This window comes from Uloborus diversus, chromosome 3 (genome assembly GCF_026930045.1).
Source record: "Uloborus diversus isolate 005 chromosome 3, Udiv.v.3.1, whole genome shotgun sequence".
In the NCBI taxonomy this organism is placed as follows: Eukaryota; Metazoa; Arthropoda; class Arachnida; order Araneae; family Uloboridae; genus Uloborus; species Uloborus diversus.
The window spans coordinates 142,875,359-142,890,634 of record NC_072733.1 but is presented as its reverse complement, the minus strand read 5'-3'; the positions used below and the strand labels follow the sequence as shown (position 1 = coordinate 142,890,634).

Sequence of the window (15,276 nt, the reverse complement as noted above, 5' to 3'; positions counted from 1 at the left end):
CATTCTTCATTTGCTTTTCACTTTTCAATAGTTTACGCATTAATTTATTTGTTTATTTATTTAATCATTCATTCATCATTCACGGATTTATTGTTCCATTCATTCATACGTTCATTTTTTAAACTATTCACTTAATTTATTATTTACGCAGTCAGCTATTTATTTATGTAACGAATAAATACCTTTGTGCTGAAAAGTAAAATAATCAATTATCCAACTGTGCTTCAATACGTTGGATAATTGATTATTTTATTTATTTATGTATTAGCAGTGGCGTCGCTACAGGGGGGCGGGGGGGAGGGCGGCCCGCTCCTGGTGTCGCCCGTCCAGGGGGGGGGCACACTCAATGTGTAATAGCAAGTTTTTGAAAAATATAAAGCTACAATACATTTTTAAGACTACAAATTTGATAATTTTCAGGGCGGGAACAGCCCCCCTCCCGACAGACCACATCAGGGAGCGGATATTATACTCAAGGTTAGGTTCATATTGCCTAAACTTAAGCCTAAGCCAAAAAAACTGAAACCCATTATTACTTCCTTTTACAAAAAAAGAAGTATTGTATTCGCAAAAAAATTTTCTCCCAAAAATCTACCTTAATTTCCATTTTGCTCACCCCCAAATGAATGTTGAGTTTTTTTTTTCAACCCGACCACACGTGGATATGTGCTTAGGAACGTACAGACACCCGAAATATCCATTTTGACGATCCCCGAGTTAATTACAACGAGTTTTCTCGTGACGTCTGTATGTACGTATGTGTGTATGTATGTCGCATAACTCAAGAACGGAATATCCTTAAAAGTTGAAATTTGGTACGTAGACTCCTAGTGGGGTCTAGTTGTGCACCTTTCTTTTTGGTTGCATTCGTATGCTCCAAAGGGGGTTTTTTGACCCTTTTTGGGGGGAAATCATTGTTAATTTCGATGTAAACTCAAGTGGTGTTGTAATTTGGTGGACACATGGCGATATATCGCCAGTATTTTGGTCGCCAAGTTTTGTCGCCAACTTGGCGACAAATTTGCCGATTTTCAAAAAATATATATTTTTTTTAAATCTGGTTTTAATTTGGCCACTGTTGGTGATATTTAGAGAGTAAACTATTGAATCATATTAAAACTGCCAATAATGAGAAAATGATATTAAATTGGAGTAAAAGGAAGTGAAGTGATGCACACATCAGCTCGTTTTACTTTGTGTTGGAGATACGTTTGAAATACTTCAGGGGCCATCCATTTCATAGACTCCCTTACTTTTTAGACCTCGCAACGGTCGTACACATATGCGTCTAGTGCAAGTTATGTAAAAAGCGTTCATAGTTTCTTTTTGTTTTTTGTACGTTAACCCATTTAAAATTTCATAATAACACAAATGTATGGTTGTTTCTGAAAATTGTATGAATTTCATGCTTTTACAGAACATTGAAACTTTTTTTTCTTGTGGGGGGGGGGGGGGGCACCACAAATTACCATCACCCATGCTAGGTACGTCACTGGTATTAGATTACTTTACACGAATTCGTTCTTTCATTTATTTTCACTCTTTCCTTCCCTCATTCATTCGTTCAATCAATCGTTCATTCATGTTGAAAATTAGGCTGCTATTTATGGATTTTAATCAATGTTTCAGCTATTTAGAGCATTACGAAGATGAGATCTGGATAAATGAACTCCCCACACCTTTCCACTACCATTGTTATACCGATCTCAGAACTGCCAGTCGTTCGTCAAACGAAAGCGAGACTATATAAACAAACGTTTATTTACTCTCGTATTTTTCTCGATGTAGCTACATAGCTCGGAGTTGCAAGGTCTGTCTCGAATATTGCGTCATTCCCTGGTATGGAGAATAAAAGAAGTGCAGTCACGAAAAATATATTCTACATGATCATTTTAATAAATTAGAAAGGAGTTAGTTAAAAAACCCCATTAGACTTAGGATATTTGTCTTCAAAGGTCCCAATTAGAAAAAGTTCATTGGTTTCTCTTAGAAAATAAGAAATGGAGGTTGAAAAAGTCCCCATCATATGAAGGATATTAGTCCTAAAACCTCTGGTTAGAATGAGGACACCAGTAAATTAAATCCCTTATTAGAATGGGGTCAACGCCAACAGCTCTTAAGTAATGCCCCCCCCCCCGTCTAAGAAAACTTATTTTTTATTAACTTAATTTAAATTAAAAACAACAGTTGCTACATGTCAATATTGCTAAAAATGTCCAGAAGAAAAAGTATCACAGTTCCAAAAAGCATTTGTTAAAAGAACGACAGCAGTGGCTAAAAATTCCATTAGAATAAAGATTGATATTAAAATAAAGGCTAAATAACAACAGTATCTAAGAATCTCCATTAGAATACCGTCAACAGTACATCAAAGTAAACAGTCCCTTTTTCGAATGTCTGCACTATAACATCGCTAAAATAAATAAATAAAAATAATTATTATTAAAACCGCGAATGAAAGTTTAAACGATAAAACCAAGTTAATGTTCAATTATATGATTTTTTTTCTTTCATATTAATAACGTATATCACTTGCAGTTCAATTTTTGGTTAATCTTTATTATTTTGTTTAGAAAAGACATAGATTGTTTTGCTTTCTTAATTGAGTTTCCTCACACTGACGCTTTTATAAACATAAAAATAAACTTTTATGTGCCATGATTAATACTCTTTGAATTTTGATTTACACCAATAGAATAATTCGCGTTTAGAGATGAGCTTAAAAGTGTTCAGTGAGCTTGACGGTTAACTCATTTCAAAGAAGTGTTAGCTGATGCTTAAATCATAAAGCAGCTTTTTTTAGCAAGCGAAAAGGGAAAGCTTTTGCTGGTCTCTTCACTTTATTTTTTAAGCTTCAAAACTGGAATTGGTTCAACAGCTAATTGACGAATGTTTAGAAGTAAAAACAATGAAAAAAAAAATCATATCATAATCATCTTTTTCCTGTTTCTTGGAATAGGCATCGAGTGATGTCAGCAAAGCTATTTTCGTAGCAGTCATTCATCATTGTCGCAGATCGTTATCCTTTTCACGTGATTCCTCATTTTCGCTTATGAACAGCAAAAAGCAGGTTACTCGGGAACATATTTAAGCTTATTTCTTTCATTATCAATTCACTTGCCAATATGATTTCCGCTTTAACATCTTTAATTTACCTTTTGTTTCCTATGTGAAACACGAATCTAAATTTTTGTGCTAATAACAGTGGTTGTAAATTTAAAACGTTTCTAGATTTTTTTAAATACTTTTTTTTCTTTTTCATTTTACAAAATGAATAAAATAAATTTTTAAAAATGGTATTTTTAAGTATGACTGAATTTTCAAAGGCTTCAAAAAACAATAACTTATTTGCTGGTTTGATAACAATAAAAAGCGAATTTTTTCATTGACTTAGGAGGCAGATCCGTCATTTCATAAGTTTTTTTTTTTGGGGGGGGGTGAAAAGGTTTCTTCTTAGGGCATTTTTTACACAACCCCCCCCCCCCACCAAAATACTCATTTACACACGTACAAAAAAAAGTTTACATCTGTGATAGTTGAATATCGCCCTCCCCCCCCCCCCTTTAATCCAACGAAGATTGCATTTCTTGGCTTACTTCTTCCCTTTTACCTGGAAAAGCACAATTATGTGTTTTTTCTTGTTGACGGAAAACTTTTTTTTTTGGGGGGGGGGGACAATCTATGTTACCTTTTAATTGCACAATACTGCTGGTTGTTTTCGCCCCTTTTACTCGTTTTGTATCCGGTAGATATTGAGTCACATGATCCATTGCTTTTTATCACTCATGACAAATGTAAATAATTAGAGCTAAAAATCTGTTGAGAAGTCAACAAATGCATATCTTGTGATAAATATTATAGTGTGATTTTTTTTTTCATGTAAAAAATCGTGTTTTTTTTTTTTTTTTTTTAAACAATGAAAGAATTGCTTATTACTCTCACTTAAAAGACAGTTGATGTCTAGACTAATAAAATTGCTCTTTCTTACCCGAAAGAAATAACGCGTCGGGTCAAAATTTATAACACATTGAAGTCAGTAAAAAATCTTTCCGATGAAGATTCTTTGACGTCTAACGATAATCTTCAATTCGGCAACTTAGGTTGTTGAATTATAGATTATCGAAAAATATTGGTTATTTATAACCACAACTAAATAGTTTAAACGCAATCGCCGAATAATGCTTAAAAGTTGCCTTACGCACATATCGGCGCAACCTTGGAACATTTTCGGTAAGACAGCTGTAAATACTAAGAATGCTTTAAAATAGACAACCAAGTCTCAGGATATTTCGCTGTATATATAATCTGTATGTAACAACGTGATGAATACGGTTATTTGTATATTTCTTGTATAATATTTACATCGTATCTTCAGTAAATTTGTAACTTCAATGTTTAAGAATTCACACTGCGATTTTTCGAAAAAAATAAAAATACAAAGAGCCTTTAAACTTAAATTTAGAGTGATAAATTTGCACAAAATCTTTCTTTACTACACGGAAGAGTTCACTATCGAATTTTACTATCGTGTCGAATCTTCATTAAAACCCAATAAAAAAATTCTACCTAATGAAGCTTTTTCGAAATCTGGTATAATTAGGACACTAGAAATGTGTCTAATTAAATAATTTAAAAAAGCTCAGCTGAAGTCGCTTCAGACTAGCAAAGGGCTCGCGTAACTACACTAATAAGTCCAATGAATTTTAAAATTATTATAGTCATTCACAATGGCGCGTCTAGAATTTATATTCCAAGGGGTAGGCGGATAGTCATGGCTCTCCTTACATGAACTATAGGATTTCCAATATGTAATATTATAAAATGTTCTGTGGAATTTTACCCCCTAGCTTAACCCCACGGAAGTTTGGCACGGTGTTTAAATTTTTTACCACCTTAAAGCCCAAAAAAAAACTACACCTTATGAAGATTCTACGCAATCTAGCCACAATTGTTCACCTGTTAACTGAATATATTTTTACTGCTTTGGTAAAACCCCCAATTTGCACTTGCGTCTATGTTTTCGGAATGAGCTTCGTAAGAAACTGTAGTAAATTCGCAGTTCACTAACCGAATCTAAAACATTTTGATTCATGCGATCAGAGCAGGAAGAGAAAGTCCTTTCCGAAAATAGCTTCTAAATTGTCGGAGAGGTGTGGGGGTCCTTGAGACTGCCAACCTTCTCCAGCTGTAATCTCTACACGAGAGGCGACAGGGGTATGGTACAGATAAAGACCGAAGGAAGAATTTTAATATCGTAAACTAGGAGTAAGCGACCTTTTTGCTTATGCATGCCAAAATCGGCCAAATCCTTTCTACAAACTTCTTTCACGTGCTTTTGAGTCCATACGGGAACAAAGTATTGCCTAATCATCCTTTATTGAAGTGAGGATTTATTTAAAAAACCAACGGCTATAGCAGAAAAGAAAAGTACGAAAATATTTTATGAAGTAGGGGAGACCGGGGATAGTAGTGACATTTTCGGCATTTTCGATATTACCGTAAGATTTGAACTGATGTGAAACATTTATTGAACCACATAATTAGAGTAAATTTTAAGTAATATAATTATAAAAGAACTATCAACATTTTAAACGTTTTTCATAACATAAAATGGAATTTGCGCAGCCTCTGAGTTTGTTTCAACTTGCCCCGTAGCGGCGCTAGTAGTGACATGTTTGAAGCGCATTGTGGCCCATAAAAAACGTGTACACATTGTAGCATGATAATACATTGTAACATGTGTCAATTATATGAGAAATGCAATTAAAGGATGCATTTTAAATTAAGAATGAAAAAATTATTTATTTATAACGCACTTAACACAAAAAATAACACCTTCATGTTTTCAATAACACTGTAAACGAAATGAAAATAAAATAGTTAAATTATTAACACTTGTGAACTTTTTTTTTAGAGACACATTAAAAAACTGTTAATCAGGAGAGAAATGAAACGTAGATAAATATAAATTGTTGGCCATATTAATCTTTGACTCGCTACAACGTATATAGATTTTTTTTTTTTGGATATAGGGAGGTGATAGCTTAAAAGATTTCACTTCGCAGTTGAAAGTTTAGCTTGCTAACGATTACAAAACCTATCGCAAAATTGATCGTCGGAGACCGAATCAGCGTCTGAAAGGCACACAAATGCATTTGTACTATAAACGTTTATACTGAACACAACGAACTAGTTACTTAATTTAAATCAATTTCAAATTAATATCAGGTTTGATCAAAAAATCTCATATTCGTCAAACTCAGCACTGTAATTATCAAAGCACTCGACTGCTGCTTCATGCTGTATTATAACTCTGTCGCCGATTTTCCGTTCCCATATTGTCTCAGAACTTTAATGCGCTATTAGAAATCTAATAAAAATGACATTGTTTTAAGCCAAATCCCTAAACAACTAATGAAACCAGCAATTGTCTAAACATGAGAAGCGGCATTACCCTCTATCAATGGTGTAATTAAATAAACGGTAAAAAGATTTCTTAATACTTTTGTGGAAATTAGTTAATTGCAAACTATTCCTTATGCTTTAGTGTTACCTCCGTTAAAAGAAAATAATTATTATCATCATTGTAAAAATTTGACGAGTTATTCATGTTTCCTTTATGTGAACGTCACCGTATTTCCCTTACTTTCCCATATGCAATGTTTAATGAAACAGACCACCATTCGCTTCTTTTAGATACACATTTCTTATTTTTACTTTTAGGTAAAAAGTTGTTGTTGTCTAAATAGCTTCCAGAAATGAAACAACTATCGAAATTCGTAAATGTTATTCAGTTGCCTAAAGTGAGTAAATCTATCTGTATGTAAAACTGAAAATGAAAATTCAAAAAATTAATTAAATATATAAAATATTAAGGTGAATTACTGATAAATCTGGAAATGGGAGAAAAGAAGTAGCAGTTTTTTGACCAAGAAAAAAAAACATCAATCGAGAATTGTCAAAACATTAGTGATGAAAGCACTGCTACATCTATACTTTTAGAATAAGAGGTAAAAAATATTAAAAGAAATTAAAAAAAGTATTTCATCCAGTAAATCGTAATGATCGTGAAATAAAAAATCCTTTCTAACGTACATTCGTACAGGGGTGTGCACAGAAAGTTTGGGGCCCGTCACAAATGACTTTTACGAGCAACCTTCTAGATTGTTTATCCCTACGTCCTTACATTTATTTCGCCCCTCATTTTAAAAATCTCGGGTCCCCTTCAGGCTCTAGTCCGGGCCAACAAGTGTCCCTTCTCCACCCCCCTCTCTGCCCTCCCCTGTTACGTATATCGAATGAATAGGATTACACTTGCCAAAAGTCATATTTTAAAGCTTGATGACTTTCGAAATTAAGTTTTATTCAGAGACAAAAGTAAGTTCAATGGTTTTGGTAGTAATAATGAGAAATGTTATCTGTAACGATAGCTTAATTTTCCCCCATAGCAACGCGGCACCTCAGCCAAGGATGAAGTTGGATCCAGTCTTGAAAGGGCCTGATAGTGTGCAAAGGGGTAATTATTGATGAAATCAGAGAAATATTTAAATAAAGTTTTATCGAAAAATGCTCAAAATTTGGGTTTTGATTCAATTGTTATGCTTCAAAATCAAGTTGTGCAGCTAAGATTAATAAGTGGTGTAAGTTGCACTACTGTGTCAAGATACTACACATCATTCTATATCTAATTGAAATTTTGTAGTCACAGTTGGAATATGAGAGTTCAAAACCACGGTATTTAGATCTAATATCCCTTAAAGAGTCTTACAAAGAACCAAGGTTGCCCCAATACTTAGGGGTCTCTCCCTTAGGTTACTGTGACCTCCAAAGTATTTCTCTTATTCGGCAACTTTTGATTGACGACTCGGAAAATTAGGAAAGATAATTGCAATATTGCAATTTTTTAATCAATTTTTAATGCTGCTAATCAAAATTAAATGCAGGTATGTTATTGCATGCACGTTTTCCCCTTTTTTTTCATTCGGCAGAAATCGGAGTTTTAACCCGTAAATTGAGAACTTTCCCTCTCTCAAAAATTTAGGTTCGGTGCACCCCTGCGAAGAACAAATAGTCTAATGTGTATCAAATGAAACTCTTCAAACACTTATCAACTGAATAACGAGGTGCTCGAACATACAGTGGTATTCAATAAAATAAAAATTTTTTGAAAAATAAGTAGAACCGACTTCAAAATTGCTCTAAAAAGTGAAAAATAATTTTATTCCTTAAACACCATCGATAATACTTTTAAACATAATTTTTGAAGTTGGCGCAAAAACGATCACAGCCATAACTCAACTACAAGTATAAATTTAACCAGGTCCAGTTTCTTCACTGCCACATGCATTACGCATTGATGACAGCATATTTGAGTAACGATATAAATGTTTCGTTCCTAACTTTGGATGATTTTTTGATAAAAATATGAACGAAGCATGGTTACAATGGATTTTACTTTTTGTTTTTGCGCCAACTTCAAAAATTATGTTTAAAAGTATTATCGATGGTGTTTAAAGAATAAAATTATTTTTCACTTTTTAGAGCAATTTTGAAGTCGGTTCTTCTTTTTTTTTTCAAAAAATTTTTATTTTATTCTTTCTAGTGTAAATGTAGATATTTCAGTAAAAATAAGAAGTTACCTAGTAAGAAGTTCGGCTCTATATCACTGTATTGCTTTAGAAAAGCCTTTATTCAAAATTATCATTACAATTACTATTAATGTTACTGTTATATGGCACCAAACTTTTATAACAATGAGTTTCATACTGTCGCGTAGATGAAGATAGCGAAGACAATGTGAAAGCCAAATGAAGCGAATACTCGTTAGTCTCAACTCGAGATCTTTATTCAGAACCACGAATAAACGTTACATCTCCTTATATACAACTTGAGAAAGTGCTGGAACTTTCCAGACTTGGAAAGATACAGAAATTAACAGAACATTCGAGAAAAAACGGGAAACAGTAGAAACGAAATTTTAGTAAAATTCACTTTGTCCTAAACGGGATTTGAACCCGGGTCGCTCGTGTGGGAGGCGAGAATTCTACCACTGAGCCACCGTTATCCACGGATGAAAAGTGCGAACTTCGCTACAATATCATTTAATAGGGAAATTGCATAAAATTTACTGTTTTTTGCCCATAACGTTTTTTCTAAAGAACAAATATGGTCAAACAAAGTAATGGGACCTAAGTTGAGCCATCCCCTATCCATTAAAAAAAGAATCATCAAAATTGGTTCACTAGGTGAGACGCTATGAGTGGACAAACAAAAACAAAAAAAAATACATACGGTATGAACTGATAACCGCCTCCTTTTTGAAGTTGGTTAAAAATATAAGGATAAAAGGAAAACCCACCACATCTTCGCTGCATTTTGTCGGAAAGTTATGCAAATTTCATGACTATTAACTAATAGTAAATGAAGCTTTTTTTTATAACTTTTATTGGAAACGCAAAGGAATTTCTCATTCGTAGAAGGACGTTTTATGTTAGACATCCGTGTGATGTGGACAAAATTATAAGGACAATTTGGTTTGTGGGTTCAAAAAAGCAATACTTGCATGTAACACTACATAACGATATGAATGCTTAGTAAGCGATTGGGAAAGTCACATTCTATTTTTACAGTCATCCCGATGGTACCAAACTTTAAAAGAATATCAGAAAAGGAAAGTGGTAGCTTGAAAAATTTCACAACGTACTGTACGTCAAATTGCAGCAAATTTGAATAGCTAGAGATCGGTCATTTAGAGCTTTCTCAAACACTCCGGCAAGTAACATCGACAAAGACCAATACGTTGGAAATCTTTTGATTCTGTGTGTGTGAAACTAATCATGATAAATAAGAGACGAGCTTGCTCCAAAAAAAAAAAAAAAAAAACATCAAGAGAGGAGAATTCAAGTTACGATGCAGTTCTCGAATTAACGTCTTTTACAAAAAGAAAAAAAAGTTCCATTATGTAAAACTATTGTCATGACAGACTCTTAAAAAAGTTCATAAGAGACCCAGGGTTGAGCGCGCCTAAAAAGCGTTGTTATGGGTAAAAAGTGGGATAATGTTATGTTTTTAAGTAAGAAAAAACTTAATTAGGATGGAATAAATAATTTTTGCTATTTTTGATACGATCTCTGTGAAGGAAAAAAAAATCTCAAAACGTACATTTGGAGGTGGCTCAGTAATGGTCGGAGGAAGTTTCGCAACGGATATAAACTATACCAATATTTTTTGTGCAGTGCAGAATGAATTCTGAGAGTAATGCTGATGTACTGAACAATAATTTTTAAAACCAAAATCATCTTTGTTTACGAGTTTAATCTATTTGTTCCAGCAGAATAATGCCTCATTACATGTTTCTCAAGCCTCAAAATTACTGCTTGATGTTTATTTCGTGAAATTACTATTCTGGCTGGACAAAAGGCTCGATCTAAGTTTAATGGAAACTTAAGTGAGGCATGCTACCACCGAAGTATGAAAAAATGGTATTCAATTTCGAAAGAAGCAAGAATTTATTTTCTCCGTCGAAAAAAACAGGATAAAAGTTTTTAAGAACGTTCTTCAACTTCCATGACATCAAGACTGATAAAAGGATTGAAAAAAGAAAGGGGTTATTATTGATTGCTAGGGTTTTTCATTGCAAAACGCTCGCTGTCCTGATAATTTTGTCCAGTTTTAACAATAACATTTTTTTATTAATCACGACAAAACATTTATATTTCGTATTTTCAAGTGTTATACATACTCCCCAATGATTTTTAGCGTAAAAAAGGGCATTTTGTATATAAATTTCAATGAATTATTTCAGATTTTTTTTCGTTGCAATTTTTCTGCTGTTCTTATAATTTTTACCACCAATGTAGTTATAAGTGCAAAGGGATTCGCAATTAGATTAAGTTATATAGTTCCTCTTTCAATTTACTTTTGTGCATGCAACATAAGGACTGATTGAAATTTAAATAATTTAATTTTCTAAATTGCTTGCTATGGACTCATTCAAATGCATAGTCAGCGCAAAGCTTAATACTTACCAATAATACTGTTACTACTTTGTTTCAAACAGAAAAGTGTATAATCTACGTAGAAACTAAACTTATATATATATATATATATATGAACTCGCACGACAACAATATTCGACTTACGTGAAATGGCTATAACGCAAATTTTTCCACGAGTTACAAATTTCAGAGCTAACTCGGATTCCTCGCCCCCAACACGAAAATTTTTGAAAGGTAATCACGGGGCGTAAGTATCGCTTTCGTCTTCGGCTGAAGGTAGGTATTTTTTCAGCCCATTACTACATGGTGGTTACGATCTTCAACAGTTAAACTCATCATTTCTTACACGTCATGTTTTACACGTTTACTCCATTAAAGTAATTTATCATTTTAATCAGATTTACGAAAAATTACTTACCTTCATAAATATGTATGATATGAGGATGGCGAATGGATGTCATTATATGAATTTCCCGTCGAATTCGTAGCATGTCTTCATCATTTTCAATTTTAGCTTTTTTTATCGTTTTTATTGCAACCTGCATGAAAGAAAAATAATGTTTTGAAAGTGGTAGATTTAATTTCTGGCAAATAAAAATAGTAAAGGTTTACACTATTAAACATTTCGTGCTATGTTTCACTAAAAATTAGTATTCATTTGCTGGTTACATAATAAGAGCATTGTAAGTTCTTTAAGAACTCAAAAACAGAAGAAGGTTGCACCATTATTACGTATTTTAATGTCCCCAATATCATCGAAAGTTTGTACCATAAGTTGGCTTCACTTCTCATCAAATTATGATGAAAGAGTAAACCATAAATAGGTTATTTAATAGTACCATGTAATAAAGAAAGTTTACACTACAAGTAGAGTCTCTCCCACCGAACTTATACATTTTAAAGTAAAAATAGTTAACTTATTTTTTTTTTTTAAATCTGGAGTTTTAAAAACAATTACTCCACTTTAAATATGTTGATAAAACGTTGCCTATACCGTTTCAAATATATTTGAAACGGTACAGCTATTGGCCACTTAAGGGACCCAATGACGGTAAGTTTGAATTTTAAAAGAATAAAACAGTGGAACATAAATAAAAATTATGTTATATTTGGCAGTCTATTAATGTATTTTTAAATTCATGTTGTTTTAAAACTTTTTTACATTTATTCTGAATAAAGTCAACACAAAAATACATATGTCTGATGTCCAGTAATTGGTCATTTTATTACAGTTATTGCCCATTTTAAAAAATATTAAGTAAAATAACTAGAATTCTGTTCTGGTTTTTTGGCATATTCACACGTGCATAAGTAGGTACCTTCGAATGTATGGACAGTCGAAATATCCATTTTCACCATCTCGAAGTAAATTTTCACGAGCTTTCTCGGAACGTCTGCATGTACGTATTTGCTGTATCTCTCATAACACAAGAACGGCATGCCGCAGAAGGTTGAAATTTCGTATGTAAAGTCTTTATGGGATCTAGTAGTGCACCTCTCATTTTGGTTGCATTTCAATCTATAAAAAAAAGGATCTAAACACGCTTCTTGGTAAGCCGACTGTACTGTCAATACTCACTTGGCGCCCCACAGATCCCTGCACCTATTAATTTAATTGTTTCATCGGGATTATATGCCACGCTTAACTTTGGCAAGTGAGTCGGTCACAAAGCCTCCCCAATTTCATCATAGTACCGAAGGGAAGGAATATCTCGAGTACCCTGCACCAGAAAAAACTGCTGACAACCGACATCCAAAACTTTCGGACCTATACAAAGCATCCTTGCTTTTAAAACTCATACTCGGAAGGGATTTGGTGGCTTCATGCTCCAAATCAAGAACTCTCCGATTCTGAGTTCCTTATTCAACTAGGCTATCCACTGCCCAGTCAATGCCGGCAGAATTAATGTCATAAATCGGTGACCACTTGTTGATATTTCGCAAAGCTTTTTTCACCAAGTTTTGTTTGGTTGCGAAGCTTTTGGTCCATGTTTTTTTCATCAAGTTGGTGACGAAAATGAGATGCCAAATCTAGTGCCAGTTTGGGGATATTGGCAATATTTAGCGAAATTCCCGTAAAATCAGCGTTAAAATTGAAAAAGACTAATTACTTTAATATTTCGAAATTATTGTGAGTTTTTTCCCACGTCAAAATTTTCAGTTTATACGGAGATATTGTTACGTACACTGACCTCAAAAAGTTAAGGTACAACCTGTTATTCGAAGTTCACCATTAAAAAAATGGCAATACAAATAAAATGCAATTTCAAAGCAGTTGCTGATTTGAACTTAAAGCCATGATACAGTTGAGATAACATATTGATACTACATGCCGTTTCCATAAATAATCATGTTTTTTTCAAGAAACTGCCATATGATTTCTTTCATTTAGCATTTTTGATAAGCTATAATGGAAATCTACTATTTCGCAAATGGTTCCTGGATAAAAATGAATCTTTTAGGTGCGTCTACATATTTTTTGAAAAAATGTTAATTATTGATTCCATCAAAGAAGAATTAGTGAACGAATCGTAACCATACTTCCTTTGAATTCGAAACCTGTGAGTTAAATGTATTCCGCCACTCTAGGCCACTGACTCCAGTATTACTTCTTTAGTAAACAAAAATGCTTTTATTCAAAATATGCTGCGTGTTTTGTGTTCTTTTGATTAACTAAAAAAATATAAAAAATGCAAAAGAGAAGTCAATTAAAAAATAATAAATAAAATGGTTAAATTAATTCAGCCTTTTTTTTTGGGGGGGGGGGGGGCACGGGCCCCCTGGGCCTCCCTCAAATTCGCTAGTGCGGGTCTGAGATATCGGGGTGAGATCTTTGATCCATATGTCCACCCATATGCTGGTGCTATTGGTAATGACTTCATTCTGATGAATGGTAATGCACGACCTCACCGAGCTCGGATTGTTGAGGAGTATCTTAAGGACCACGGTTTGGAACGAATGGAATGGCCAGCTCGATCTCCAGACCTGAATCTGATAGAACATCTTTGAGACTATCTTGGTGGCTAGGTTGCTGCTTTAAATCCTCCTCCAAGGTCGTTACATGAGCTGGAACAAGGCTTACTTTGTCTGGTCTTCGCTTCCTATTCCAGTGTCTATGACAACTTAATGAACAGCATGGAAAATCGATGCCGCCATTGCATTCAAGTTAAAGCGGGGGGCGGGGGGGAGGACACATTCCTTATTAGAACCCATTTTTCTATTGTTTTTATGACAGTTTACTACGTAACACTGTGATCCTCTGTTTTCTTCAATAATGGACTTTTCCGCAAAGATTCTTTTTTTTTGTTATAAATCGTTTTAACAATACCCTTATACAAGTTTCAATGACGCATTCAATATAAAACTTTTTAATGCACATATCCTCCAAACTTTTTGTTTCTACATTCACTCATTTGCAAATTAAGCGCAAAAACCGGTTGTACCTTAACCTTTTGAGGCCAGTGTATATTGTTCCTCAAATCTGCTTATTAGACATCCCTTCTCTAATTTTCATAGGATTTTAATAATTTTACTACATTACGTTCTTTTTAAAATATCATATGAAAAATAAAACTTATCGGTTCTTAACGTTTTCGTAAGAAATGGCCTGTTTTTGTTCCGGGGGCCAAGAAATCAAGAATCACTAAATGTCCAAACACCTGGCGCATAATCGTTGAAAAGTAAAATGGCTTAACAAGCATACTGTCCCTACTTGTTTCACTACCTGTATTTTGAATATAGGTTTGCTAGTTTTTTAGTATCAAAGTTAAAATGGTCAACAACTGTATGGGGAGCCAATAACTGTACTGCAGTGCTAAGCGCAAAAATCGTAACTGCACCTGAGTTTAAAATGAGATATTGCTATCTTAAGTTTTACGCCTCCATGTATTTGATTTAGATGAAACTTTTTCAGAATTTTAAAAAAAAATATTTTCGATTGACAAATGACCACAAAACATTGCATTTAGGTAAAATATGTGACAAAGAACTACGTGGTGACAGTAACTCAATTTTGATAAAAAGTACAGATACGACTAAAGCATTGGTTTCCTAGAAGCGAACACGCTTAGCGTCGGCGTCGTTCCTCGCCGAGGCGAAAACTTGATTCTTCTGCTCATGCGCGCCCGAGCCAATTCGGCGTTCTGAGTGGTCACGTGTCGGAATCCACTTGACTTTGATTTCAGCGTTACGTCGATGAGCGACGTCGAAGATCGGCGATTCGCTTCTAGGAAACCAAGGCTTTATGTGCTTAGCACGGCAGTATACCGCTTAACTCATG

At 33.9% G+C, this 15,276-nt stretch overlaps 1 protein-coding gene across 1 annotated transcript in view; it reads right to left on the bottom strand.

Moving 5' to 3' along the window:
* Positions 1-15,276, bottom strand: part of LOC129218972 (uncharacterized) — a 158,270-nt gene that overhangs the window by 118,100 nt on the left and 24,894 nt on the right. The window contains exon 2 of the mRNA XM_054853291.1: positions 11,416-11,536. Coding sequence (XP_054709266.1) covers positions 11,416-11,536 — 121 coding nt within the window. The remainder of the gene's footprint in view (positions 1-11,415; positions 11,537-15,276) is intronic.